Source organism: Pseudorca crassidens, chromosome 17 (assembly GCF_039906515.1).
Source record: "Pseudorca crassidens isolate mPseCra1 chromosome 17, mPseCra1.hap1, whole genome shotgun sequence".
Taxonomy (NCBI): Eukaryota; Metazoa; Chordata; class Mammalia; order Artiodactyla; family Delphinidae; genus Pseudorca; species Pseudorca crassidens.
This window is the reverse complement of record NC_090312.1, coordinates 1,993,195-2,020,116: the sequence shown is the minus strand read 5'-3', so window position 1 is coordinate 2,020,116 and position 26,922 is coordinate 1,993,195. Positions and strand designations below refer to the sequence as shown.

Genomic DNA, 26,922 nt, shown 5'->3' with positions numbered 1-26,922 from the left:
CCACCAGCCCAGGGCAGCAGGGAGGAGGCCGTGTCCCCCAGTGCAGCCCAGCTGTCCTCCGAGCGGGGTGCTCAGGGGACGCTTACAGGGCACACAGGCGACCCAGTCACCCCACCCCCAGTGGGCAGGCTGGGCTCTCTGTGGCTGGTATGCGGCTTGGGGTCCCACCCCAGCCTTCCACTGCCCCAGAGCTCTCGGGCAGAGAGGACCAGTGACCCAGGACTCAGCATTAAACACACCAGCCAGTCGGGTCCCACCACAGGAAGGACCTGTGCTGACCACAGGGCCCAGGGGACTGAACTGGGGCCACTCAGGGGTCCAGTCCCCTCCTCGAGGCCACGAGTGGGCGCGGTGGCCTGAGCCCACGCACCAGGCGACACTGATCCGGGGGTCCAGGCAGTTGAGCTTGGACGTGCCCAGGGCCACCTGCTTGCTCTCCTCCTCGTCTGTGGCCTGCGTGCTCAGCCTCCCGAGCTGCTCCTGCCTCTCCAGCAGCCATCCCCTCTTCTCCAGGAAGCTGGAGAGAAGGAGGGGCACAAGCCCCCGTGCTGGTACCCCCCAGCCCCACTCAGGCCAGGCGAGCCCAGTGACGGGGGAGCCCCCGGAGGCTGGAACCCCCTGGGCACGAAGCAGTCACCATCCACCCAGACCTGACCTCACAGGAAGCGCCCGAATCGGATACAAAAGCCTTTCCACACCTGTGAAAGATGCTCAGTCCTGACCCCTACTGCCTTAGAGAAAAGCGGATTCATCAAGGCAGGACCCTCCTTTCACCCTCCACACGCCCTTCCCGAGACGCCAGACAGGGCACCCTGCAGAGGACACGGGACAGGCACAGCCACGACATCCACGTGCACGTGAACTTCGACCCCAGTCCTTGTTCCGGGAACTCCGGCTCCGAACCCACCTGGACACGTGTGGAAGGACCGCGGGTGGAGGAAACGCCGCTCTCAGAGGCTGAGCGGCCCCAACAGACACTACAGCGGAGCGTGTGAGGCCGGGTCTCTCCCCAGGCTGTGCACAAGGGTGGGCCGCAGCCACAGGCACGGCTCTGCAGTAGCCACCAGGGCACCAACCGAACGCCAGGGTGCCAGCGGCAAACGGCAGGCGGCTGCTGGTGCCACCAAGAGCGGAGGGGCGGGGGGCGCACGCGAGTCCTCCCGGAAGACACAGGAGGCTTCCCTTCCCAGCAGCTGCCTCTGAACACGAATGCCCTTCGGTCTAATGGCCGGACTTTCTCACACACTCACCCCACGACTAAGAAGCACCTGCCTGCACCTGAGGAATCTTTCATGCTTTCACAGCCACAGCAGCCGCGAATAAAAGGGGGCACCCCGCTAGAAACCAGGAAGATGAGGGAAACCACAGACGACCGTGTCCTGGTGGGGCAGACCAGCTCCCGGGAGACATGCCACCAGTGCTGACGCGACGGGGAGCACAGGCAAAGCGATTACTCAGCAATTTTAAAACTTCCCACAAAGAACAGCCCAAGCCCAGAGGCGTTCACTGGTGAATTCTACCAAATGGTTAAAGAAGAATTAACTCCAACTCTTCACAAACTTTCACAAAACAGAAGAGGAGAGACCGCTTCCCATGTCCCTCCGAGACCAGCGTCACCCTGACACTGAACCAAAGACGTCACTGGAAAGCCACACACCATTATCCAGTGTAAATACAGAAGCAAAAGTCCTCGTCACGACAACAGCGAGCCTAATCCAGGATGCATAAAAGAGACTCTGCACCACGAGCGAACAGGATTTATCCCTGGGATGCAAGAACGTGACACCCGAAATCCAACTAGTGCAACACTGCATCGTCTCAACAGATACAGAAAAATCATCGGACAAAATCCAGCACCTTCCAGGAAAACAACAAACCTCGACAAAAGCAACAGAAGGGCACGTCCTCACCTTGATAAAAGCACCTAAGAAAACCCACAGCTGACGTCCTCCTCAGCAGTCGAGCTCGGCCCGTCAGGTGGCAACAAGATGAGGGGTCCACACACACCACCTGTCCTCAACCTGCGCTGGAGGTTCCAGCCAGAGCACCAGGCAGACGAAGAAGTAAAAGGCGTCTGGGCTGGAAAGGAAGACGCAAACTGTCTGCTTGAGGACGACGTGATCTCAAACCCGAAGGGATCCGCCAAGAAACTGCTAAGGCTAACAGGCGAGTTCAGTGGGGTGCAGGGCGTGAGGCCAGCCCACACGCATCAACTCTACTTCTGTGTGGTCTGCAGAGGACGAGTCAACACAGCAGGCCCGACCAACCCTGGAGAGAAAGGCCTGCCTACGAGGCTGGATGTCGGGAGGGCGCCCGCCTCCCTAACCAGTAAGAAGAGAGAGGCTCACGGAGCCCGCAGTTGTGTACCGACAGTACAGGTCGCTGAACTCCTGCTTTCCTCCGGAGTCTGGAAGGTCGGGATGTGCCAGGCAGAGGGTGCCCACGAGACCTTTCACTGTACGCAGTCACAGCCGTGACCGTGCAGGGTCCTGTGAGTCCTACGGAATCACGGAACCTACAGGTGGTCTGGGGAGTCAGCGGGAAAGTGGGATTCGCTGGCACTCTGACCCGTGAAACACGGCACGAGCTCTGTTCTGGAAAGGAAGGACGAAGGGCTGGGGCAGGACACGCCCTTGGCCCCTGAGTGGCCCAGAGTCTCGCCCAGTGTGCAACAGCAGGAGAGCTGCTGTGAGAAGGCGAGCCTGGAGATGACAGGTCCAACCCCAGCTGACTGGGCTCAGATCCTCAGGCTGCTTCTGACCACCACGGCTGAAGTGAGGGGCGAAAATACAGCCCAGGTGATGCCTGGGCTTCTGTTCTCCAGGTGGGAGAAAGGACCCAAAGATTCCCAAAACTGAGCTCTGGATCGGCCAAAACTGTTAGAAGTTTACACGGCTCTCCCCTCCAAGCAGAAAAGCCTGGAACAAAGTTTTAGAAAAGACGGCTGCTCTCCCCTCTCCCTCCCCAACCCCCATTCCAGCTGGGATCTTCCCAGGCAGCTGTAACGTTAACCCTGTAAAGGTTTACCTGCTAGGGATTTGAAAAAATTAGCAGTAAGAAAAAGCAGGACAGGGACTTCCCTGGTGGTCCAGTGCGTAAGACTCTGTGCTCCCAATTGCAGGGGGCCCGGTTCCATCCCTGGTCAGGGAACTAGATCCCGCATGCGTGCCGCAACGAAGAGTCTGCATGCCGCAATGAAGATCCCGCGTACCACAACTAAGACCCGGAGCAGCCTAAATAAATTAATTAATATTAAAAAGAAAGAAAAAGAAAAACAGTACAGTTCTTGCAATGGCTCTGTATTTTGTGGCTCCCGCATCTGGACGCAGAGTAAAAAGCTGACACAAAATGTAAAATGGCTGGAACGTCCCTGGCGGTCCAGTGGTTAAGCCTCCGCACTTCCACTGGTCGGGGCACTAAGATCCCACACACCGCACGGCACGGCCAAAAGAAGGAGGAAAATCCGTGTAACTGCAGAAATGCCAGAGGAATCGTCCCAATCAGAAAGGATGCGCAGGAGAAGTGTCAAGCGGACTCAACAGCCGTGTTCTGCAGCCTGTGGGAGGGTTAGAGTGCAGCAAACACATCTCCATAAACGATGGTTTCTTACTCTGAGTTCCCTATTGACGTCTCTGGGGAAGGAGTCCACGTGAGGAAGGGGGTTCTCCCGAGAGGGAGACACGTCCTGGAGTCTGGAGAGCTGGGTGGATTTCTAACGAGCTCTCGTGAGATGGGACCCAGGCTGGTGACCTGGCCTGATGTGTGCCCTTTGGAGCAGATCAACTTCTAACCTCCGGATGGACAAGCGACTGAGGGCTCAGGGAAGCCTTGTGACTTGGACTTGGCGGCGTCTCCACTTTGCTGCTGCAGGAAAGCGACTGGTCTGCTGGGAATCTCGGGCCTTGCTGCCTGGGCCCGACTCTAGGCAGAAACCCAGCGCCGTCTGCAGCAGGAGAGCGAGTGGGATGGAGGCTCCAGGACTGGACCTCAGACCCCAGGGTTCTGGCAGATTTAGGGCATCCCTTCGTGGGACCCTAACCATGCAGACACAGCTGCTGGCTGGACCTTGGGGCCACCTGCAGATGCCCCCGGGAAAAGGCCCGTTTTTCTGGCGGGGCAGTCAGAAGTCAAGTGCGCCGGGCCGTGTGTCTCTGATGCAGAGACTGCCCGCGGCCCAGGCTGTGATCCTGCACATGTGCCAGCGGGGGGCAGGGGGGGGCACATCACAGGGACAGCCGCCCCAGGGATGCCTCGGCGCTCCACCTGAGACTCTCCAGGTAAGGGGAGCTCGTAGCAGCGGAGGGGGCTGCCCCGGCACACAGCCCAGTGGGGCAGGTGGACCCCCAGATGCAGCCCATCTTGTCTCTGCTGCTCACTGGATCAGCAGGACGATACAGCCGTACACACGTAGACGCTACATGAACGTGAGAACATCTGTGAAAAATCCAGCGTCCGTCCCGCCAGCGCCTGGATGTGGTGTGTCTTTCTGGCCCAGATGCATACGAACGTTTCTCTGTGGCAACACCTCTGCCCCTTGTGCACAAAACCCAGATGAAAGGTCTGGGAAAGAGAGCGACGCAAAGTATGACGGCTGGCCACGAGCATGATCTTGTAACAACGAGGGGGCACTCCTGAGACCCTGGTCCCTGGGGGGGGGGCGGAAGCGCCGGCTCTGAGCCCAGGGAGTGCGAATGAGTCGTGTGCAGCGGCCCGCGGGCCTGAGAACCGTCCGTGTGTCCTGACACTGTGAGGGATCTCAGCTCAGTGCCGAGTCCTGGAAGCCCTCCTGGTGAATCACTGAACCTGTGGGTGGGCTCGGGGACATGCAACAAAGCCAGCAGGGAACCACCCAAAAGTGAAATGAAGAAAACAATTCCATTTACAACAGCAACGAAAATAAAACACTTTCAAATAAACTTAACCCCCAAAAGTGCAAAACTCGTCCTCCAAAACTTTGCTAAACGAAATGAACGAAGAACGATGCATCTAAAGAGACATCCCAGCGCTCACAGGCTGGAAGGCTTGGCCTGGTTACGAAGGCGGTACTTCCCAAACGGACCTCCAGCGGCTCCGCACCCCAATCAAAACCCAGGCTGACTTCCCTGCAGAAAGTGACCAGCCAACCCTCAAATTCATCTGGATTTTCAAGGGACCCTGAATAGCCAAACAATCTTTAATGAGAAAACCAAACCGGAGCTCACACTTCCTGATTTCAAACTTACAGGCATCAAGACTGAGTGGTACTGGCAGGAAGACAGACAGACAGATGAACATGAACAGAACGGAGCCCAGAAACACCTGCCATCAGCTGATCTTCCACAAGGTGTCAAGACCATTCAGCTGGTGGGAGTGGAGCTGGGAAAACCGGGTCCACGTGAGCAAAAAGGAAGTGGAATCCTTACCTCACACCATGTACGAAAAATAACTCAAAATGGATCAACTAGCTAAATGCAAACATTGAAACTATAAAACTCTTACAAGAAAACCTAGAAATGCATCTTTATGACCTCAGGTCAGGCAAAGCCTTATTAGACGTGATACCTGAAGAATAAGCAACGGAAACTAGACTTATCAAGATTTCTGTGCTTCAAAGCACCCTACCAAAAAAGTAAAAAGACAACACACAGAATGGGAGAGAGCCTTTTCAAATCATGTATTTGAGGACTTTCCTGGTGATCCAGTGGTTAGGACTCCACGCTTCCACTGCGGGGGCGCAGGTTCAACCCCTGGTTGGGGAAGTTCCGCACGCCACGTGGCGCGGCCAAAAAAAAAAAAAAAATCATATATTTGAAAAGATACTCGTATCTGGAGTGAATAATGAGCTCTTATAACTCAACAGTAAAAAAAAAACAAAGAACTCAACTGAAAAACGGAAAAAGGACTGAACAGACATTTCTCCAAAGACCACACACAAATGCCCAGTAAGCAGAGAACAGAGCCTCACACGTCGTCAGCCAGCGGCGAAGCGCAAAGCAAACCCACATCCGCCGGACTGTACCCAAAGCGAGGGAAGATGAGAACAGTGCCAGCCAGGATGTGGAGAAACTGGGCCCCAGCGCGCGGCCGGTGAGAGCGTGAGCGCGCTTTCGTAAAACGCTAAACCTCGGCGCTACAGAGTAACCCGACAATTCTACGACGAAAGCCACACAGCGGGAACACCCAAACGTCCAGACACATGGACAGCAAAACGTGGTCTGGCCACACACGGAATATTCGGCGACTGAAGCACTGACGGGCCGCAACGCGGGTGGACCTCAGCAACATTACGCTGAACGAGAAACGCCAGACAAGGTCCACAGATGGTGGGATTCCGTTTGTGCGAATGTCCAGGGGCTGGGGGAGGGGAGGGGGTTTGTTTGCAGCGATGGAAACGCTCTAAAATGTACGGTGACGATGGCTGCGCAGCTCTGTGAACGAGCCGGAACCGCTCGCCCGCAGCCCAGAGCCGAGAGCCTCTGAAGGAGAGAACCACGTGGCCCGGAGCTCGGGGGCCCGAGGACAGGCGCTTCTCCTCCTGCACTTCTGCCCTGCTTCACGTTTGGGCGCAAATATAGTTTGTGTCTTTTGAATCAGAAAATACGATTGAAAAGAAAACCAGAGAACTGGTGAAGACCAAAAGCAGGCTCAGGGCCAACCCCACGACTTGGATGGGCCAAGGCCTCCGGACACTTGCCTCTTGGACCTGCCGTCCCCTCTGCGTTTGTGCTCGGCCCTTGCCTCCTTCAGCTCTGCCTTGGCCTCGGCCACCTGCTTCTTCTTCGCCTCAATCTGCAAAGAAGAGGGGCCCAGTCAGGGCTGCTCCTGCCTATGCTAGTCCAGCCCCAGGGACCACCGTCCACAGCCTGCAGGCCCTATGCCCTGAAAGGGCCCAGCTGACCAGGTCCCCCGGGTACCCGTCTGCCCATTCAGGGTGCTGGAGCGCTGGTCCTGACTGGTCACTCTGTGGCCAGGGGACAGGGTGAGGCCAAGCGGCCCCAGACATACCACCTGCTCCAGCCAGACCTGGCCCCCTTGCTCCGCTGACCTCCCTCCTGGGCTAGAGGCCCTTCCACACCAGAAGGCCGTGCAGGATGGCCTCTGGCCCTCCCTTAGCCGGTTCTCCCTCCTGGCCAGCACCTGGCCCCGGGCAGCCCTGATGTGCCCAAGCCCCTCCGAGGGCCGTGCGCTCCCAGGGAGGGAAGAGGAGGGGAGCCGCGCAGTCGCCCCAGAGGCCCTCCCGCCGTGCCCGCCGCGCGCCTTCGACCGAAGCGTCTGCATCGACTTCTCGAAGGTCTTGGGAGTTGCCCGCTGATGGTTGCAGAGAACGGCAACGGCCGATTTGCTCGGTTGTAAGACAGAATCTTAGCGGCTACGCTGTCTTCAGCTAGAAAACAGGAGTCTGTTACGCAGCGGCAGCCACAGGACAACAGCCGCTGCCGCCCCGAGGAAGGACCTCACAGGACAGGACTCAGGGTCCGCACCTAGTCCAAGGGCCTCCCAACAGAGGCAGAGAAGAGGCCGCCCCAGATCCCCCCCGAGAGCATGGGGCCCACGTCCAGGAGCCCCCGCTGGGGGTGGGAGTGGCAGGAAGAGGGTTCCCGCACACAACGGGGGGACACGCAGAGCTGGGCAGGCGCTTCAAAACCGACTCTGCCGAGGAGCAGAGACTGGGCAGGGGCCTGACCGTGCGGGTGGCCCTGCGGGGATGGCTCGGCCTGGGGACCTGCGCATCCCTGACCCGTCCCCGCAGGCCAGGGGAGCTCCACTCTGCCCTGGACGCCGGCCACGAGGCATCCCGTACCAACCCAGCAGCCGGGCACCAGCCCACAAGCGGGCGCCCTGTCCCCACACCAGGGACCCTCACCTCTGGTCAGCACTCTCAGCTGGCCTGCAGGGTGAGGCTGGCGTTGCAGGTCCGGAACACCTTGGCCGTCAGGCCATCCATCAGGACCTGCAGGTGCCTGTTCAGACTGGCGGTCTGAACACGGGGAAGAAGGTGGGTCTCAAAACGTGGTCTCCTTTGGGGACAGTTTCATAGCACTCTTCCCGGCCCCCCCCCCCACACCTTTGGGTGGAAGGAAGCTGGTGGTTAGACAGACGGCCCTCAGCCTTCTCGTGCAAGAGAACATGCCAGTCGGTGCTCGCGCTCGCCCCGTGGCGTCAGCCTGGCCCTTCTGGACGCAGACAGGCCGAGCTGCGCTGCAGCCCTGGGTCACCCCATCAGCACTGCTCTGAGCCCCCCAGGCTTACGGTCAGTCTATCAAAAAGCTCATCCCCAGGGCCTTTGTTCTCCATGAACAGCTGCAGATTCTCGTACACCTGCGGCAGAGAGAAGAAGCCTTTACAAAGACCCCCTCGTGCCCCGGGCAGGAAGAAGCCTCCTGGGGCCAAGGAGATGGAGGTAAACGAGGGGCGCGAAGGGCCAGCTGTGCAGCAGAACTGGGAGACCAGCAGACTGGGTTTCTCCCAGGGAGCAGTCAGCACCACCGCAGGGTCACGTGCCACGTGTCCAGGCTGCTGTCCGTCGCAAGGCTGGCACCGTCCCCTCACAACGCACACCCTGGCTCCTTCCTCCGTCACCCACGCCGGGTCCCTCCAGGTGACCCCACGTCCACAGTCAGACTCGTCTGACACCACAGCGCCTCAGAAGACCTTCAAGGTCCCTTTGTCCAATTTCCCTCCACCCTCCCTTTCCTTTCCGTCCTTCTAAGGGAGCGCAAACATTCTCCTGGCTTGTGTCGGCCTGGGCCTATCTCTCCATGCAGCTGTGTGTGTGCCCCACGGGGCTGGACGCCAGGTGCCCAGCTCCAGAGTGACCGGAACAGCCCCCGCTCTTGGCACCGCGACTCCTGACTGGGCTAGTGCCTCAGGAAAGTGGTCCCAGTGCTCCCTCGCCCTCTGCCACGTGAGGACAGTGAGAAAGCACGGCCACACCAGGAAGGGGCCCCACCGGCTCACAGCCCGCGACTCCAGCCTCCAGACCAGGAGACGGAAACACTGTTAACGAGGTGCCAAGGCCAGGAACTCTATCAGGGCGGCCTGAACTGAGACACGTGGTGATTATCTTGTTACTAAAACCCCTTCTCCTGCCCCAAGGAAAGCCTCCCCCTTTCCTCACCTGCGGCTCCCACCAACTCATGCCCTGGAACAGGTTTCAGATGCCTGGGCACGCTGTGCAGCCCCTCCCGAGTGGGTGCTTCTCTGTCACCCTCGACGGTCTCCCCAGACTTCCCGTTCTGTGTTCGGGCAGCCACGTCTGTGTGTAAGGTGTGTGTAAGTTGCAGGTGGTCAGTGTTGGGTCTGCTCTCGTTGCTGTGACACGGGGCCCACCCGGACGGAGGCCAGGGCGACTGACACTCTAGGGCTTGTCACTCCAGAAGGAGTGGAAATCCTGATTTCCCATCAGAGCCCTCTGCAAACCAGAGACTTAGCCCCCACGTCCCCCCCCCACTTCATCCGTCCCTCCATCGGCAGGGGCGAGGCCAGGCGCTGTGGGCATGGTCGTCAGCCAGCAGGCTCAACCCCTGAAGCTCATCGTTCACAGAGGGGAGACCGGGGACACCGCCAGAGTGACCACAGCGAGCTGCATGCCCAGCGGCCAGAAGACCCTTCCCAGGTGCGCTGGGGTGAACAGTGTCCCCCGCAAATTCACGTCCTTCCCAAAACTTCAAAACGTGACCTTTTTTGCAAATAGGGTCTTTGCAGATGCAATGAGTCAAGACGAGGTCACAGTGTGGGGGGACAACTCCAACAGGACCGTGTCCTCACAAGAAGAGGGACAGACGCACGGGGACAACGGAGGCAGAGCTGCACTGCCGCAGCCTCGAGCCAACGCGCCAGGATGCACGGGCACCTCCAGACACCACGGGCCTGGAAGGTTTCTCTCCAGAGCCGCAGAGGGCGCACAGCCCTGCCAACACCCTGCTCTCGGAATCCTGGCCTCTAGAATGCCACCCTAACCCACCAGGAGGGCAGTGGCGGCGCTGGCGCCTTGGAGGGCAGGTCCAGTTCAGCCTACGGGAGTTCAGCCTTGCCACCAAGCGCGACGGGACGGGAAAATGGGCCTCGTGGCCCTGTGCCCTCCCAATGCTCCCCAAAAGAGAGCACCCAGATCTCAGGGGCGAGCGTGGGGCACGACCCACCGCCCACACCAGGCGCTCACCAGCTTCTCCAGCGGCACTTCGTTGTAGTAGCGGATCGAGTCCTTTCCCAGGAAGTCGAATTCCACGACGTACGGGCAGCCATCGGCCTCTGGGTGCAGCTGAATGTGTTCCACGCGCAGGGAGCAGCAGCCCACCGTGTCAGCCGTCTCGCCCTCCTCCTTCTCATGCCCGGCTCGCAGCGGGCGTGGTGCACACACACAGTGGCACAGACGGACACGCCCCTCAGGCGCACAACGTACAGACGGGCGCACACGTACGCACTCAGGCACACACCCACCCCTCCACCTGCCCGAGGCTCCGGCTCAGGACACACGAGCCCCACGGTGCCCCCAGCTGCCCGTCCAACCAGGTCTTTGCGACCGACTGGAGGCTCTGTGAAGAGCAGGTGGGAAAGCTGGAACCATCCGCACCTCGTCGATGAAATAAAGCGCCGCGGCGCGTGGTCTCGCCTTCATTTCTTGGCTTCCAGTCGGCCCGGTACTGAGGACGGATCTCGCCCGCAACTCCTTTCAAGCGCCGAGCCACTTCATGCTTCTCCCGGTCTCTCTGCCCCTAACGAAGGGAGCGAGTAGCAGAGCAAACCCCGGGCCCTTCAAACAGGCAACGCCGACCCCGCTCCCGGGCCCGCTCTCACCCGCTCAGCTCAGGGCCGCGGAGCAGACTCCAAACTCCGCGAAATTTAAAGACAGTGTGAATCTAAAGCCCTTGCTTTTGAAGACAAACGGCCGCTGGACACGGTGTCACTTCAGAACTGGCCCGCTAACGCCCACGACCCCAGGGACTCCCGGCCAAAGCGGCCCGGCCCAGCCGGGGGCGGCAGGTCAGAGCCAGCTCACCTTCAGCTCGGAGCTGGGGTTCAACATGACGTACTTGACGGAGTTCTGCACGTTCTCTGTCCACGCCGCCAGCCACGTGACCGTGCGGTCGCACCGCACCTCCTTCCACCGGTGACCTACCGGAGGCTCAGGTACTTCGGAGTCCCTGCAGCAGGAGAGTGACCCAAACCCGACAATGCGAGACCCTGCTCCCTGAAACACCGGCCAAACGCCGCCACCTCCCACGACTGCGCCGGCACTGCAGGCGCCTCCTCGCCTAGGCCACACCCTCGCGTCGCGGCCTCTGTGTCGCCAGGCGTGTGAGGGGCTCACTCAGAGCTGCTGCTCCCACACGTGAACCGGGACGGCCACGCCCAAGGCCACACACACTGCCAGCTCAGCAGCCCCACGGGACACAAGCCGCCGCTGGGCTCCTGACGGGCCCGGGCTCCCGATGGGCCCGGGCTCCCAGGATGCTTCTGCCGACCCGGCTCGGCCGCGGCCCACGCAGCAGAGGGACAGAAGCTCCTGCTGGAGCGTGGCCCGCAAGTTCCAAACGCTCACGTGTTACCAGACCATCTCGATCACCTGAACTGCGGAAAACTGTGTTGGAAGGACACGGACACGCTTTCTTGGCGGAGTGAAACCTCAAGCAGAGGGCAGAGTGACAAGAGCTGGTTCAGCAAACAGCACGTGGGCTGCCGCAGAGCGTCCATCTGTGGGGAAGGTGCCCTCCCACCCGGCCCACAGAGCCTGGAGTGACGGAGACACACCCTGCATCGGGCCCCACTCCCCCGGGTGAGAGGCAGGACCAACCACCACCACCACCACCACCCCCGCCCCGCGCACACCTGCCGCAGTTGATGGTCACGTCCTCCGGCAGGACCCTCCTCTTCAGCATCCCCATCTTGGGGTGGTCGCTGCGGCCCCAAACAACCCAGGGGGCTCAGTCTGAAACTGCCGACCTTCTCTCGGTGCCCGTCTAAGATACAATAGCCAAACTCTTGCTGAAGTTTTGTCGCCTCTTCTTTGAGCTCCTGCGTTCATAGAACAGCGTGTAGCATCAGTGGTGAAGACAGGACGAGACTGGTGCCCACGTCTGCCGGGTGCACAAGACTCGTCAGAGCCCCTTCACTGCTGCAGGACCCCGGGAGGCCCAGCGAGGCAGGCGGGCCGAGCGCAGGGCGGGGCGCCCGCCCCCCAGCTCCCGGCTGCCGCTGTGCTGGTCCACTGTCACCACGGAGCATGAACTACGGAGCCACTCGTTCACACGGCGGGGTCACTGTCCCCGTGCTCTGGGTGGACGGAGCACTTTTTAAATGTGTTTAGGGGCACGTAACTCAAAAGTGTCTGAGGATAACGGAGCGGAATCAGAGGCCCCTTCACCACACCCTGTTGGGGTCTCGTCTAGAAGAATCACACAGGAACGGCTTTTGTGAGAGGAGGGGGTCGTCTCCCGCATACCAGCAGCCTCCCACGCAGGGCCCCAGGGGCCCACGCCAGACTGAGCCCCCGAGCAGCCCGACCTGCTTCTCCTCCTTGGGCAGGGCCTTCCGGGCGGCGGTCTTGTCCACAAAGTATCTGTGGATTTCTGTGAAGTCACACTTGTCCAGGTGCTTGATTACTTTCCTCTCTTCTGCTGTCATTTCCTGCCCCAAAATCAGACACGTGTTCTCAACATCCAACAGGCAACAGTCACAGGGGCAGCGGGGACCCTCCCCCACCGCGGCAGGGGTCTCACTCCACTGGGAACGCTGACATCCCAGAAGCGGGAGGAGCAGACTCTGGGCAAAGACGCCAAGGCCACCCCGACCAGCAGCCTCTGCAGTTGTCCCCCAAAGAGAGCCTTTTCAGGCAGGTGGCCCAGGTGTGCAGCTGGACAGTCGGGGAGCTGAGGCCCCAGTGCTTCCTCCTAGCGGCCTTCGGAGTTGGGCCACGTGGCCGCATCTGAAGAACCGCCCCCTCTGGCTGCTGCGTGGACCGTGCATGGCACTAGGGGCCCCTCACTCACCACCAGGGAAGTCGGCCCACCACCCCCCGCGCGGTGGAACACACACGTGCTTGGTGGTCCCCAGTCCAGCCACACACACACACAGCCCACAGCCCCACCAACCCCCAGGTCCCTGCAGGGGTAGGTGTGAGACCGCACCACACCCTGCGGCAGAACCCAGGTGCCCGCCAGCCGGGAAGGGGACACACGCGGCGCTGGTGTCCTCCCAAAGCAGCCGGAAGGGGGGCTGGGGTGTGCTTTCTGAGGGCGGAGTCCACAGGTATAGCCGAGATGAGTGCAGGTGCGCACAGAACCCAGTTGTGTTTTTAATGAGAAAAGAAAAAGCAACTAGCACCTTATCTTCAGATAGCTTGCCAACGAGCATCTCTGTTTCCTAGGGGCCAGAAAATGCCACTCCTGGCACCCCGCAACCTCCCTTTCCTAGGGATTCCAAGCTCGGCTCTGCCTGGCCTTCCAGCCACTGGAGAGAAGTGAGGGTGGGCAAGCGTCTAACAGCAGCAGGCCGACACCAAGAGCCCGCGGCCGCGCAGCGCATACCCTCCGCCAGTCGCTAAAGAAGTTGTTTATTCGTGATCCAGCATTTTCCCATAAAACGTGGCAACCTCCTCAGCGGCTAAGCTCAACTCCATGGGCTTCCCTGGAGACGCCGGAAGTTACACTGATTTAGGGAGCCGACCCACAACGTCCTGCCCCTTAAGTCATGCTTGGTTACACACGTTGTATTGTATCGTAACATAGCCGACGTTTTTAGTTCAGGAGAAGGCTCTAAATTTAAGAAGACAAGCACAGCCACGCACAGGTGTGGCTTAAGCATCCTGGAGCACAGGCCAGGCCTCTGTAGAGGCGTCAACGGCCAGAATCGCCCACGTTTATACTGCTTTAATGATTTATTTTGCTGCTACGCTTACATGGAAATTTACAGTTGAAAAACACGAGAAGGGGCTTCCCTGGTGGCACAGTGGTGGGGAGTCCGCCTGCTGATGCAGGAGACGCGGGTTCCTGCTCCGGTCCGGGAGGATCCCACATGCCGCGGAGCGGCTGGGCCCGTGAGCCATGGCCGCTGAGCCTGCGCGTCCGGAGCCTGTGCTCGGCTAAGGGAGAGGCCACAACAGTGAGAGGCCCGCGTACCGTAAAAAAAAAATAGAAAAACACGAGAAGTTTTAGGACACACATCGCCACGTAACGTAAAAGTAAGACAAAAGTTAGAGCTCCGAAGCAGAAAGATGTGAATAACTGTAGCAGCTGCAACCTTTTAAACACCCTCCCATCTGCCCAATGACTTCCGACATCCTACTCCAAGAATCAGTATGAGAGACGGCTCAGTGGAGGGCAGGGAGGCAGCAGAGCAGCGCAAAGGCCGCGGGGGCTTCACCACGGAGTTCTCTCAACTGTTGTGTATGTTTGAAGATTTTTATCACAAACGTTGGAAAAACAAATATACGTTACTTTGATAGTAAGCAAAAGGCACTTGGGATAAAACAGCACAATTCTTCCCAAAACCAGCTTCTCGGGAGGACAGAGAACTAGCTGAGCAGCCAAAGCCCGAGGGGCTCAGCTCCTGCCCTGCGAGCGCCCCCTCCCCAAGGCTGGGCCGCCCAGGTGCCCACGAGGCGCAGGGCGGGCTCTGACAGTCACGGAATCTAGTCTAGCTCGGAAAACCAGATTCTAAACCAACACCCACGTCGATGGAGTCGCGGTGAACAAAGAAAAAGCGTGGCTGTGTGTGCTGGCCGAGTGTCCCCCAGGGACAGGCACGTGTGACCCAGCAGGAGCCCACGGGGTCACCAGATCCCGCAAGGGGCAAGCACTACAAGAGCCCCAGCGAGAGAGGAGGGGAAGGAGGGGAGGCAGTCCTTCCTGCCGTCCACAAAGGCCTCCCTGTGGCAGCGCCTGGCAGGAGCCGGGACGACTTGCCAGCGACCAAGGCTGGCCTGTGTGCAGTGCCCACGCATGCCCTGCTGAGGGCCTGGTCTGACCCAGGAGAGGCGGAGGGCCACCTTCAGAAGGCTTAACCTAGCAGAGATGCAGAAAATGGGGGAAACAGGTCAAACTAGCAGCACAAAACTAAGCAGAAGGGGCTTCCCTGGTGGCGCAGTTGTTAAGAATCCACCTGCCAATGCACAGGACACGGGTTCGAGCCCCGGTCCAGGAAGATCCCACAGGCCGCAGAGCAGCTAAGCCCGTGCGCCACAACTACTGAGCCGGTGCTCCAGAGCCTGCACACTGCAACTACTGAAGCCTACGCGCCTAGAGCCCGTGCTCCGCAATAAGAGAAGCCCCACTTGCTGCAACTAGAGAAAAGCCCACATGCAGCAACGCAGCCAAAAGAATAACAACAAAAAAAACAACTAAGCAGACGCTCCTAACCAGAGAGGTGGAGAGGAAGAGGGCCAGGCTCCAGGGGAGGGGCAGTGCGGGGTCGGGCCAGTCAGCACGTGCCCACGGTAACAGCTGGGAGCCCGCAGGCCGCTTGCTCCAAGCACCCAGGGACCCAGAGACTCAGGCCCTCCCCCAGAAGGTCCTTCTGGATGCAGGCCCACGTGGGCCAGCACAGCAGGAAGGCAGGGGTGGCAGAACCAAGCTGGGCAAGTTCAAGGACACCGCCTGGTTCATCGGGCACTGGATGTGCAGCCCCCGCCCCCGCAAGCACGGCAGTTCTGAGAGGGTGCCAGGCTGCAGATGGGCAGGGCCCCCCTGATGTCTCAGGGAGCCTCTGAACTGCAGGCTTGGAAGCAGCCTGCAGACTTGGAAGCAGCCTAGCCTGGCTCCTGAGCAAAGGGCCAGTGTCTCCCAGGTGCACGGGTCAGCCCAGACCCCAGTGGGAGAGCCACCAACGGAGCAGGCCTGGGTGGCCGCCAGTTACCAGGTGCAGAAGCAGGTCCCTGGCCACAGTCACTCGAGCCACCCATGCAGTCCTCACCATCGTAGTAGAAGCAAACTCCCTCAGGAAGCGGCTCATGCGGGGGTGCGAACCATGGGCCTCTGTGCTCCAGCCGCGTCCACTTCACACCGCCTGGGCTCTCCTTCTCCTCTTCCCACCTGGAGGACACACGAGACGGTTCCGACTCTCACGCCACACCTGAGCACAGGTCCTCCCCACACATCCCTCTGGACGCCCCGTGACCACCTCCCAGCTGAGCTAGGTAAGGAACAGGAGGGGTCATCCCCCTAGGGGTGCGGGGACTGACCCTGCCTGACCTCAGACCACGCCTCTCGTTAGACAACCACACCTCCCTGACCTGGAGGAAAAGGGGCAGAGAGGCTCCCCCAGCTGGGTCCCTTCAGGGCCACCCCAGAGTCCCCAGGTCTGGCTCCAACCTACTTTCCCAATCTTGTGCAACTGTAATTTGCAGCTCTTTTTGGAATGCATCTAGTGAAGGTGCACCAGTGAAGCGGCCACTGCAACCCAGCTCCACACTTGGGCCTGACCCCTCTGTTCCCAGGACACCATCCCTCCCACCCCCACCAGCAGGGCCCGAGCCCCCAGAGGCAGACGGGACTCCGTGATCATGGCAAATCTCTGGCCCCTGGCGGTAAAGTGGAAGTACTGATAGGACTTAGGTCACAGAAGGGGACCAGTTAGACCGCGGTGAGACACCATCTGGAAACACTCAGTTAATGACGTCAGAACTCCAACAGGAACCCTGAGCGCAGCCCCGTGAGGGTGTGAACCCAGCCTGCTCTTTGGAAAGGTGGCATTTCATGCACAGGAGATCCCCACCTCCCTCCCGCTATTCCACACCCGCCACAACTCACCCGCCATGTGACCACAGGGCCTCTGCCCACATCCCGCAGGAAAGAGCTTGGGAGCGCTGTGGGCAGAGGCACGCCTCAGGTCGCAGCACGAAAGCCACCAAGGGGAACTGATCGCGGGCTATGTGCCCGTGCACAGAATGAGTGGACCAAAGCTCCTGGAAACGGAGGAACTGAGAAGCCAACATGGAATGAGAGGCCAGTGTGAGACCACACACACATCAAGTTCAAATCCAAACACTACGGCGCTTAGGCCAGGCGCAGCTACCTGAGCAATAGACCTTACCAAAACAAAAAACAGTGGGGGAAGAAACTCCCAAATGGGGGCCCCCAGGGGAGCAGGCGTGAGACGGGGCACGTGCTGCGTCTGTGGTCTCAGATCCCCTTTGGGGAAACCGAAGAGCAACGTGCGCTCCCCCTGCACTCCCATCCCGCCCGAATGCAGCGGTCAGATGTCTGGGAGGAGCACGGATGCGCCCTCCCGGAGCCTCCGCCCAGGGTCTTCGGCCACCTTACTGGACTCAGCTGACGACCCTCCGCCGGGTCTGGGGGCCTTGTGGGGGGCATCGGGGCGCACCCTGCGTTTGCCCTCTTAAGCCCCGGGAGCGAGAACCTGCCCCCCACGTGCAGAGGCCCGGCGCACCCGCCCTGCCCCTCATCTTCGGGCCGGCCCCGCCCCACCCCGGCGCACCTGGCGGACTTGGTGGATGAACGAGGACCGCGCTGGCCTCCTGCAGGCTGCACAGTGGCACTGGGCAGGCACAGGGTGGTTCCGCCCGGTCCCTTGTCCCCGCCTTGCTCCTCCGCCCGCTTTCCTGTGCTCTCAGGCCTGCCTCCTGATACTGCGGACAGGCCCTGGATTCAAGTCCAGTCCTGCCGACCCCTCCGTCCCGAAGCTCTGGCCCATGACCGGCCCGAGGCTCCTCCCGGAAGGCCGCCTGGGAGCTGCGCGAGGGGCCGGCACAGGGCTTTAGCGCTTGCCCACCTCCCTCCACCCCCCAGCTCCCGAGGGCACCTGGTGGGTCCTCTGTGATCACACGCTTGCCCGGCACACCAGGCCAGACATGGAAGAGGGGCGCTTCCACGCTGTCAGAGGGCCTGCAAGTGAAGCTGTGCAGACGCCAGGGGCGCCTCCATCCAGGCCCACGCGGCCTCCTGCAAGTCCTGTAACACAATCACTGCAGACCAGCCCCTTACTACCTCTCACCCCTGTGCAGCTGAGCCCTCCCTCCCGCACTCACTGTCCCTGGGTTTGACCCGCACTTCCGCCCTGGGCAGCACGATCCAGCTGCTAGCCCTCCAGGGCCAGTCCCGGTCTGGAGCAGGCCACAATGCCCATTCGTGGGCCCTGAGCCAGCAGTGGACAGGGCTCCACCATTTGTCAGCCTTGGGCAGGTGTCCAACTCCCCTGCATCTGTAAGATGCGGCTTAGGGACTGGGGGAAGTGGACAGGTGCACACCTGTCAGTGCCCACCCAGAGAGTACACAGCGGCCCAGGCACGTCTGCCGCGCCTCCCGCCACCAGAGGAATGCAGCAGAGACAAGCCCACATCCTCACTAACCCCCACTACTGCCACCAACTCCGCAGTCCCCGCTGACATCTGGGGGCTGAAGCACTGGCACACAGCTGCATGGCTGCAAGGGCTGGATCTCAGCACCCAGGCGGGCCATGGTGCTGGTCATCACCGTTCTGGAATAAGCCGCGCATCCGCTGGCTGGACATACGCACTAGGACTGCAGCAGCCGGTACTCCTTAAGGCCCACCTTCTGCCGAGTGTGCTTAGAGGCCTTGCACATATTCTCTCATAATCCTTCTAAAATCAGGAAGTACATTCTAGTCCAGGCCCACTGTTCCTTCCACAGAATGCTGAGGCCACTGTGTTTTAAATTCAGACTGCAATTTTGTAAACGGGAATGTGGCGGGACAAAAACCGTAAGATCTCTAAAGAAATGCAGAAAAAGCATCTGACAAAAAAACCCAACACCCTTTCACGATAAAAGCAAAAAGCCACACTCAACAAACTAGGATGGAGGGACCCTCCTCAACCTGAGACAGAGCAGCTGAAGACCCCACAGCTACATCATACGCAAAGGTGCCATGGCCCCAAGGTCAGAACTGGACACTGCTATTCAACACGGTCCTGGAGGTTCTAGCCAGAGCACACGGGCAAGAAAGCGACGTAAAAGGCATCCAAATTTGAGAGGAAGAAGTAAACTGTCTTTATTTGCAGATGGCAGGATCTTGTGTATAGAAAACCCACCAGATTCTACAACAACAACAAAAAATTATTAGGGCTAATAAATTAATTCAGCCAAGTCGCAGGGTACAAGATCAATACACAAAAATTGGTTTTCTTTCTTTACACCTGCAGTGAATTACCTGAGAAAATTACAAAACAACTCCGTTTACAGTAGCACCAAAAAATGAAAATAGCTAGGAGTGAACTTAACCAAAGAAGTAAAATATTTGTACACTTTAAACTACAAAACATGCCGAAAGAAATTAAAGAAGATCTAAGTAAGTGGAAAGTCATCCCATATTCATGGACTGGAAGACTCATTTTGCTAAGATGGCAATATTCCCCAAAGTGATCCACAGAAAAATCTAATCCCCATCAAAAGGTTGGCTTCTTTGCAGAAACTGACAGCAATCCTAAAATTCACATGGAAATACAAACTATCCAGAATAACCAGAACAATCTTGAAAGAGAAAAACAAGGTTAGAGGACTCACATTCTGATTTAACAGGGACTTCCCTGGTGGCGCAGCGGTTAAGAATCCGCCTGCCAATGCAAGGGACACGGGTTTGATCCCTGGTCTGGGAAGATCCCACATGCTGCAGAGCAACTAAGCCTATGTGCCACAACTACTGAGCCCACATGCCACAACAACTGAGCCCACATGCCGCAACTACTGAAGCCCGCGAGCCTAGAGCCCGTGCTCTGCAACAACAGAAGCCACTGCAATGAGAAGCCAGCACACCACAACGAAGAGTAGATCCCGTTCGCCATACCTAGGGAAAGCCCACACACAGCAACAAGGACTGAACGCAGCCAAAAATAAAACAATTTTTTTTTAAAAAAAGTACAAGCAAGGAAAAATAAAACAGCTAATGTGGACTCATCAAAATTTCAAACCTTTTGTGCTTTAAAGGACAACATCAAGAAAATGAGAAGACAATCCACAGGAAGGGAAAAAATGTTTGCAAATCATGTATCTGGTGAATCTAGTGTTTAGAATATATAAAGAACACTTACATCTCAACAATAAAAAGACAAATAACCCAACTAAAAAAAAAAATAGACAAAGAAACTGATCAGACATTTCTCCAAAGATATACAAACGGTCAATAAGCACAAAAGATGCTCAACATCCTTACCCATCCGGGAAATCCAAATCGAACCCACAAGGAGAGGCCACTTCACACCCACCCACTTCATAAGCCTTCACATGTCTCATACTAGCAACTCCACAAAGAGCACCCCATTTCACATACAAGAAAAAAGAGGCTCAGCAAATCTAATTTCCCCAGAATCATATCGTTGCTGAAAGCAAGATCTGATACCAATAAAGACCATTCTGATCCCAAAGCGGGCAGCCCCTCCTGTGGTCTCTGCTGCACCCCTTCACAAGGTGTGAAACAGCACTGACCAGCAGCAATGTGACACAAGCCACAAGTGAATTTTAAACCGATTTGATTTTTTGCAGTATACTTAATTTCAACCAAAATATTTAAAATATTGTCACTGCAATGTGTGATCAATATAAAAAATGAGTTCACATTGTTTTTCCTACTATTTGAAGTCAGCATGAACTTTACACCCACAGCATGTCCCCACCGGGACCAGCCACATCTCAGGAGCTCACAGCCACACGCGGCTGGTGGCTGCAGGCTAGACGGCCCAGGAGGAATGGTTAAGACGGTGGTGTCCAATGTGTGCTCCTCTGCTTAGTGTCCCTGTGACCACGGCCAAGTTGCTTAACCTCTCTGTACCTCAGTTTCCTAACCTGGTAAGTGGAGATAACAGCACCTACCTCGCCAAGGACTGGCCAAAAGCAATGGAGACACAGAGCCAAGTGCATCACGGACGCTGGTTCTCACTAGCACCCGGTAACACCTACATTTCAAAGCTGCCCCCGCCCTACAATATTTTGGCGTTACCCACCACACCTCCCCGACAGGCCCACAGCCGCAGCAAAAGCCAGCACTTACAGCCACCTTCTCTTTATGCCCACACGTGGGCGTGATAGAGAGACCGCGGGTGGGGGTGGGGCGGAGGCGGGCCGTGAGCCCGGGGCGGGGCTACAGGGGTGGTGACCGGGTGAGGGGCGGGGCACGGCCTGCAGGGGGTGGTGATGGGCAGTGGGGCCGGCGCAGGCTTACCATCTCCACCTGCCTTCTCCCTCCTCCTCCGGCCCTTTGGTGGCCTCGTGGTCCCTTTTCCTGTCTCTCCCTCGGGACGTTGCACCGACCGGCTCCTCCTCTTGGCCTCTGCCCTGCTCCAGGCCACACCGACTTATCTCCTCTCTCCGTCGCTTCTCCCACTGTACGTCCTTCCCGGGGCGGCCCAGTCCACACCTGATGGCCCTCTCCGCCCGCCCATCCCCCCCCAGCTCCCCATCCCCTTGTCTCTGTTCCTTTGCTTCCGGAGCCCCTGCTCCGCCCACGTTGTCCTTCTTCCTTTTTTTGACTTTTCTGGAAACCACAGTCTCTGATGCGGACTCGTTACCAGCACCACATTTTTTTCTTCTTTCTTAGTTTCTCCAGCCCACATGTCTTTCCCCTCCTCGACATTCCCTCATAGCTGCTTCCTCCCCACCAACTCTCCCACCTTTTCGGTGTAGGCTAGCTGCCCCGTCCTGGACGTTCCCCCCGCCTCCGCCTGCGCGTCTTCCCTGCGGCTCTCGGCTCCCGCGTCCCCATCGCCTCCATGCACCGCCTCCCCGCTGGGCCCGCGCCCCCTCTCCGCAGGCGCCCTCCTGCTGTGGCCACATGCACCCCTCCAGTCCCCGCTGCCCTCCTCCAGCTTCGAAGCCTTGGTCTGCCTCCCAGCACCTTTCTCCTTAAGCCCTTCCCGCCTTTGCTCTTCCGATATGTGCTCCTTTTCTTTTTTCTGTTTGCTTTTCACTTTCACCCCATCCTTTCCCTGGCTTGTGTCCACTTGCTCCTTGTCTCCCTCTCCCAGGGTGCTGGGCCACACAGCCTTCCCACCATCCTGGCCGCTGGGCACAGCCTGCAGTGCCCCATCCTCAGAGAACACCTGGAGATCACCAAGGGCCATCTTCCTCTCGTCCCCAGGGCCTTGTAGCCTCGGAACCTTGTGCAGGAGAGAGAGCACACTGTGAGTGGGCCACACCCCACAGGCAGCACCCACCCAGGTCGCAGACCCCAGTGACTGCTTTACTCACCACATCCTGCCCTGCCCTTCCCCACAGAGGCTTCCATCAGAGGAGCAACAAATCCAGACTGTGCGCCTCTACTGCCTCCAAAGGAGCTTCAGAAAATAGCTTCTGTGTCTCAGCCCTCCTGGCCCTTGTCAGAAGTGGAACCCAGGGCAGTGCACTGCCCCCAGGCACAAACCCCACTGGGAAAGGGCACAGGAGGAGCAGCTATTCCAATGCCACTTCCCCCACCCAGGCTCCACAGACTCATTTCACAATACATTCCTATTAGGAAGTCAGACAGGGGATCTGCCTGGTGGTCCAGTGGTAAAGAATCCGCTGTCCAATGCACAGGACACGGGTTCAATCCCTGGTCGGGGAACTCAGATCCCACATGCCACGGGGCAACTAATGCCACGTGCCACAACTACTGAGCTCATGCGCTTCAACTAGAGCCCGTGTGCCATAAACTACAGAGCCCACGTGCTCTGGATCCCACATGCCACAACTAGAGAGAAGCCGTGCACTGCAGCAAAAGATCCCGCGTGCCACAACTAAGACCTGACACAGCCATAAAAAATAAAAAAAATAAATATTTTTTTTAAAAAAGAAAGAAAGTCAGACAAGTCAGACAGTAAGGTCATTCATTGTCTTTTTTTGGCCCACGCCGCACGGTACCAGGGATGGAACTCATGCCCCCTGCAGTGGAAGCATGGAGTCTTAACCACTGGACTGCCAGGGAAATCCCCATTCACTGTCTTCTTACACTTGCAAGAACAAACACGCAAGCACGAGCGCCTAGAAAGCTGCTCACGAGAATCACACCTGAAGACGTCACCTGGCCTTGTTTCTTGCAAAGCTTTGCACTGTTACGCGTCCTCACAGGCTTGGCGGTCTGTGCAGATCTGGAACACAAAACCATACGTAAATACATAAATCTGCTGCTCACTTAGGAAGCCTACCATTCTGAAAACAGATAGATAACCTACATTACAGACTACAGAGTCTCCAGTCTTTGCAGTGGACTCTCTATTTTTCACAACATGTTTGGTGAACATGAGCATATTCACAGGACATCTGCGGGCGGGGGCAAATGAGCGCAACTCCAGTCTGACACTAAGGAGCTGCTGGCAGCTGCAAAAGCACCCCTGGCGCACGTCCTGCCGACAGGAGACCCGCGGGGGCTGCAGAAAGAGCAGATGGCACAGCCAGCCCTGTCACCCACCAGGTCCACCTCTGCCCACCCCCGGCCCCTGTCAATACTGTGACTGCCATGGGACTTCCCTGGTGGTCCATGGTTAAGGCTCCACGCTTCCCTGCTTGGGGACCTAGGATCCCGCATGCTGCGCCGCCAAAAAAATTAAAAATTAAAGAAAAAAAAAACTACGACTGCCAGGAAATCATCAAGTTAGAAAAACGGTCCTTCCAGAGTAGCCTTGAAGAAGCAGTAATTGCAAGAAACACATTCAGAAACAAAACCCAAACTAAACAGAGAGATCAGACACAACAGGCCCGAGCAGGAGCGCGGGGCAGCCCCTGCAGCCGCCACCCAAACACCGCCACGGGGACAGGCCCTGGGGGGCCAGGCACTGGGGTGCCAGGCAATGGCTTACGGAGGGCAAGGGAGGCCCGCGACCAGGCGACTGACCAACTTCACACCCACTAGGACGGCTACAGCGAAAAGATGGACAATAACAAGTGCTGGCAGGCGTGTGGAGAACTCAAGCTCCTCGTACGCTGCTGGTGGGAATGTCAAATTGTGGAGCCGCCCCGGGAAACAGTGCGGCAGTGCCGGAGCGCGGCACACAGCTACCACGAGACACAGCAGCTCCACTCCTAGGTGTTCACACAAATACTGTGAGTGAATGTTCACAGCAGCAATACTGACAAGAGCCCAAAGGTGGAAACAACCCAAAATGTCCATCAACAGATGAACGGATAAGCAAAAGGCGCTACACTCAAACAGTAAAATATTTTCAGCCATAAAAATGAAGTGCTGTGGCTTCCCTGGTGGCGCACTGGTTAAGAATCCGCCTGTCGATGCAGGGGACACAGGTTCGAGCCCTGGTCCGGGAAGATCCCACGTGCAGTGGAGCAACAAAGCCCGTGCGCCACAACTACCGAGCCTGCGCTCTAGAGCCCGCGAGCCACAGCTACTGAGCCCGCATGCCGCAACTACTGAAGTCTGCGCACCTAGAGCCCGTGCTCTGCAACGAGAAGCCACCGCAATGAGAAGTCCACGCACTGCTACAAAGAGCAGCCCCCGCTCGCCACAACCAGAGAAAGCCTGCATGCAGCAACAGAGACCCAACACAGCCAAAAATAAATAAATAATTTTTTACATAAATAAAAATGAAGTGCTGATACGTGCTACAATGTGGATGAATCTTGAAAATATGTTAAGTGAAAGAAGCCGGACACAAAAGGACAAATATTGTGTGACCCACTTGTACAACATACCCAGGACAGGCCAATTCGTACAAATAAAAGGCTGATGAGAGGTCGTCAGGGGCTGGGGGAAGAGGGAAATGAGGGGTATGGGGTTTCCCTTTGAGGTGATGAAAAAATTCTGGAATTAGATCGTGCTGATAGCTGCCCAAGATTGTGAATGTCCTTAGTACCAAGGAATTGTACACTCTGAAATGGTTAAAATGATGAATTTTACATTATATGAATGTTATCAAACACAAGAGGAAAGTTTCCCAAAACTTCTGACATTTTCCATGAGAGAAAAAGAAGAGTTGGGACAGAACACCAGGCACAGGAGAAATCCTGCCTCCGTTCACAGCACAGGGGCCGCACGATGAGGCCCACAAGCTAGACCTAGGTCGCACACGTTTCTGTCTGTCTGGCCAAGCAGTTCTGTAAAATTTCAGCAACATTTAACATCTGAGACGCTTCACCATAACGATCCCCACGTCGATGGTGTGTGAGCTGCATATCCAGGGGCCTGCTCAGAAGTTCATCCACCACTCACAGCGGGGGTCCAGCAGGGAGGGAGGGAGCAAACGGCAGCCAGAAAAGGGAGGGGCCCGCCCTCCCCCCACCCCACTCCCCCCCACCCGATTACGGGAAACTAATAAACATGATTTGACATGACTCAGAGAAAACATCAAATTAAACTAATCCTGTACTCCGAGGCCAGGTGCTTCACTCAAAACTGGAAATACTATTTAGAACAACAGCTTCAACTGCCTGATTCTGAAGCCTGGACTCCTTTCACCATGAACTGATACGCAAATCCTGTCATCAAGCCACACGTGTTTCCAACACCAAAGTTTCCAAAAGCAAAACCTACCACGGTTTTTTTCCATCAGGTTTTTTCTTTATTCTACTGGACAAAGAGAGCTATTTATACTGTCCTCTGAGACAAGAAAGTGGTAGAAAACAGGAGAGGTAAAGAAAGGTCAGAGACAACCATATGCCTAATGCCTTTTAAACAACTTTTGGTTCTATTCTTTGAAAAAGATGTGGTTACGTTGATTGTTACTTAGTTTACAATTATTTCTGACAAGATCCTTTATTTATTGATAAAATAAAAACCACAAAAGAGAGGACCGACAGCAGATGAAGGGGGCCAGTCCTCGGCCTTCACAGAAGGCCTTCACAGAACGCGCAAAAGACTGATTTCCTGCGCGGCAGCCAGCAGCTCCCATTACCAATCGTTCTGTGGTTCTACCAGATTCTTCACTTCTGCTCAAGTGAGAGCAAAGACTGGATAAAAACAGGGAGTGCGGGTCCCAATTCCAATGCCAAGGCCGGACTCAGGACTGAAGGTGATGTCGCTGCCCCTCCCACTGCTGCATCCTCACCACCCTACCTCACCTCCTGCACAGAGGAAAGAGACACAGAACAAACCCTACCTGTTATCTTCTGAAATGGAGAATGGACTTTCTTCCTTCAGGCACTGCTACGAGTCACAAGAAGACAGAGAGTTTTATTGAGAACATTTCCATGTTGCAGTAATGGTTAGAACTTCTGTTAAAACACTAAAGAGACCACCACCACTGTGTCCTGAAGTGGCCCCCGGGAAGAGCAAACGTGACCCTCAGGAAGTGAGCAAGTTAGGTCCAGGACACCACGACGCCCCCAGCCGGCAGCTTCCGGGTCCTTAGAACTCAGCAAGAGGGTGGCAGCCACTCAAAGGATTCTGAGTAATGCGTAACCAAACCCACCCCTCCCAGAACTGATTCCAAGGCCCAGGCACAACACAAAGCAGCACGCCTTCCGAAATTAGAAATAAATGTACTTTACACACAAAGTGTACATTTTTAAAACTATCAAAATGCCACAGACACTAAGAAAGGCTTACAGATTTAAAAAAATGAAGAATTTAACTTACTGAAGCCCGTTAAGTTTAAAAACAGGACATTAACAGTAAATGAAAGATTCAAACCTGGTCTTTCCCACATCTTCCCTGATGTTTTTGGTTTGGCTCCTTCGCGTTTTCTAGGTTCATCTGGTCAGTATTCTCCCTCTTCCTTTAACGAAAAACAAATTTTAATGCAAATCCCCAGGGAGGAAATGTAAAGCCAACACTGAAACGATGTCTGTGTCTTGAAGAAACACAAGCTGCACAGAAAGGCGACAGATCACCCCGCCCTCTCCCTCTCCAGCCTGACGCCAGACTCCTTGCTCGACACCACCTGGGCCATGTCTGTGTGCACACACTCTTCCCATTCCATTTTCCACTAGTGCAGGGATGGGGTCAATTAGACTAGGGCATTTCAAGAGGTGAGCCAGCTCGTTAATAAAAATCACAATCCGGGCTTCCCTGGTGGCGCAGTGGTTGAGAGTCCGCCTGCCGATGCAGGTGACA

General features: G+C 57.1%; 1 protein-coding gene across 1 annotated transcript in view; it reads right to left on the bottom strand.

Annotated features, from left to right (window-relative positions):
• The window catches only part of TOP1MT (DNA topoisomerase I mitochondrial), a 32,964-nt gene extending 6,792 nt beyond the window's left edge, over positions 1-26,172 (bottom strand). The window contains 18 exon segments of the mRNA XM_067712708.1: positions 371-517; positions 6,674-6,768; positions 7,237-7,313; positions 7,316-7,363; positions 7,844-7,867; positions 7,870-7,957; positions 8,230-8,298; positions 10,142-10,325; positions 10,551-10,604; positions 10,606-10,694; positions 10,979-11,123; positions 11,809-11,886; positions 11,888-11,994; positions 12,484-12,606; positions 15,889-16,007; positions 21,106-22,039; positions 22,929-23,008; positions 25,967-26,172. Of these exon segments, the coding sequence (XP_067568809.1) occupies positions 371-517; positions 6,674-6,768; positions 7,237-7,313; positions 7,316-7,363; positions 7,844-7,867; positions 7,870-7,957; positions 8,230-8,298; positions 10,142-10,325; positions 10,551-10,604; positions 10,606-10,694; positions 10,979-11,123; positions 11,809-11,886; positions 11,888-11,994; positions 12,484-12,606; positions 15,889-15,927 (1,367 nt within the window). The 5' untranslated portion in view covers positions 15,928-16,007; positions 21,106-22,039; positions 22,929-23,008; positions 25,967-26,172.
• Positions 26,173-26,922: the final 750 nt, after the last annotated feature.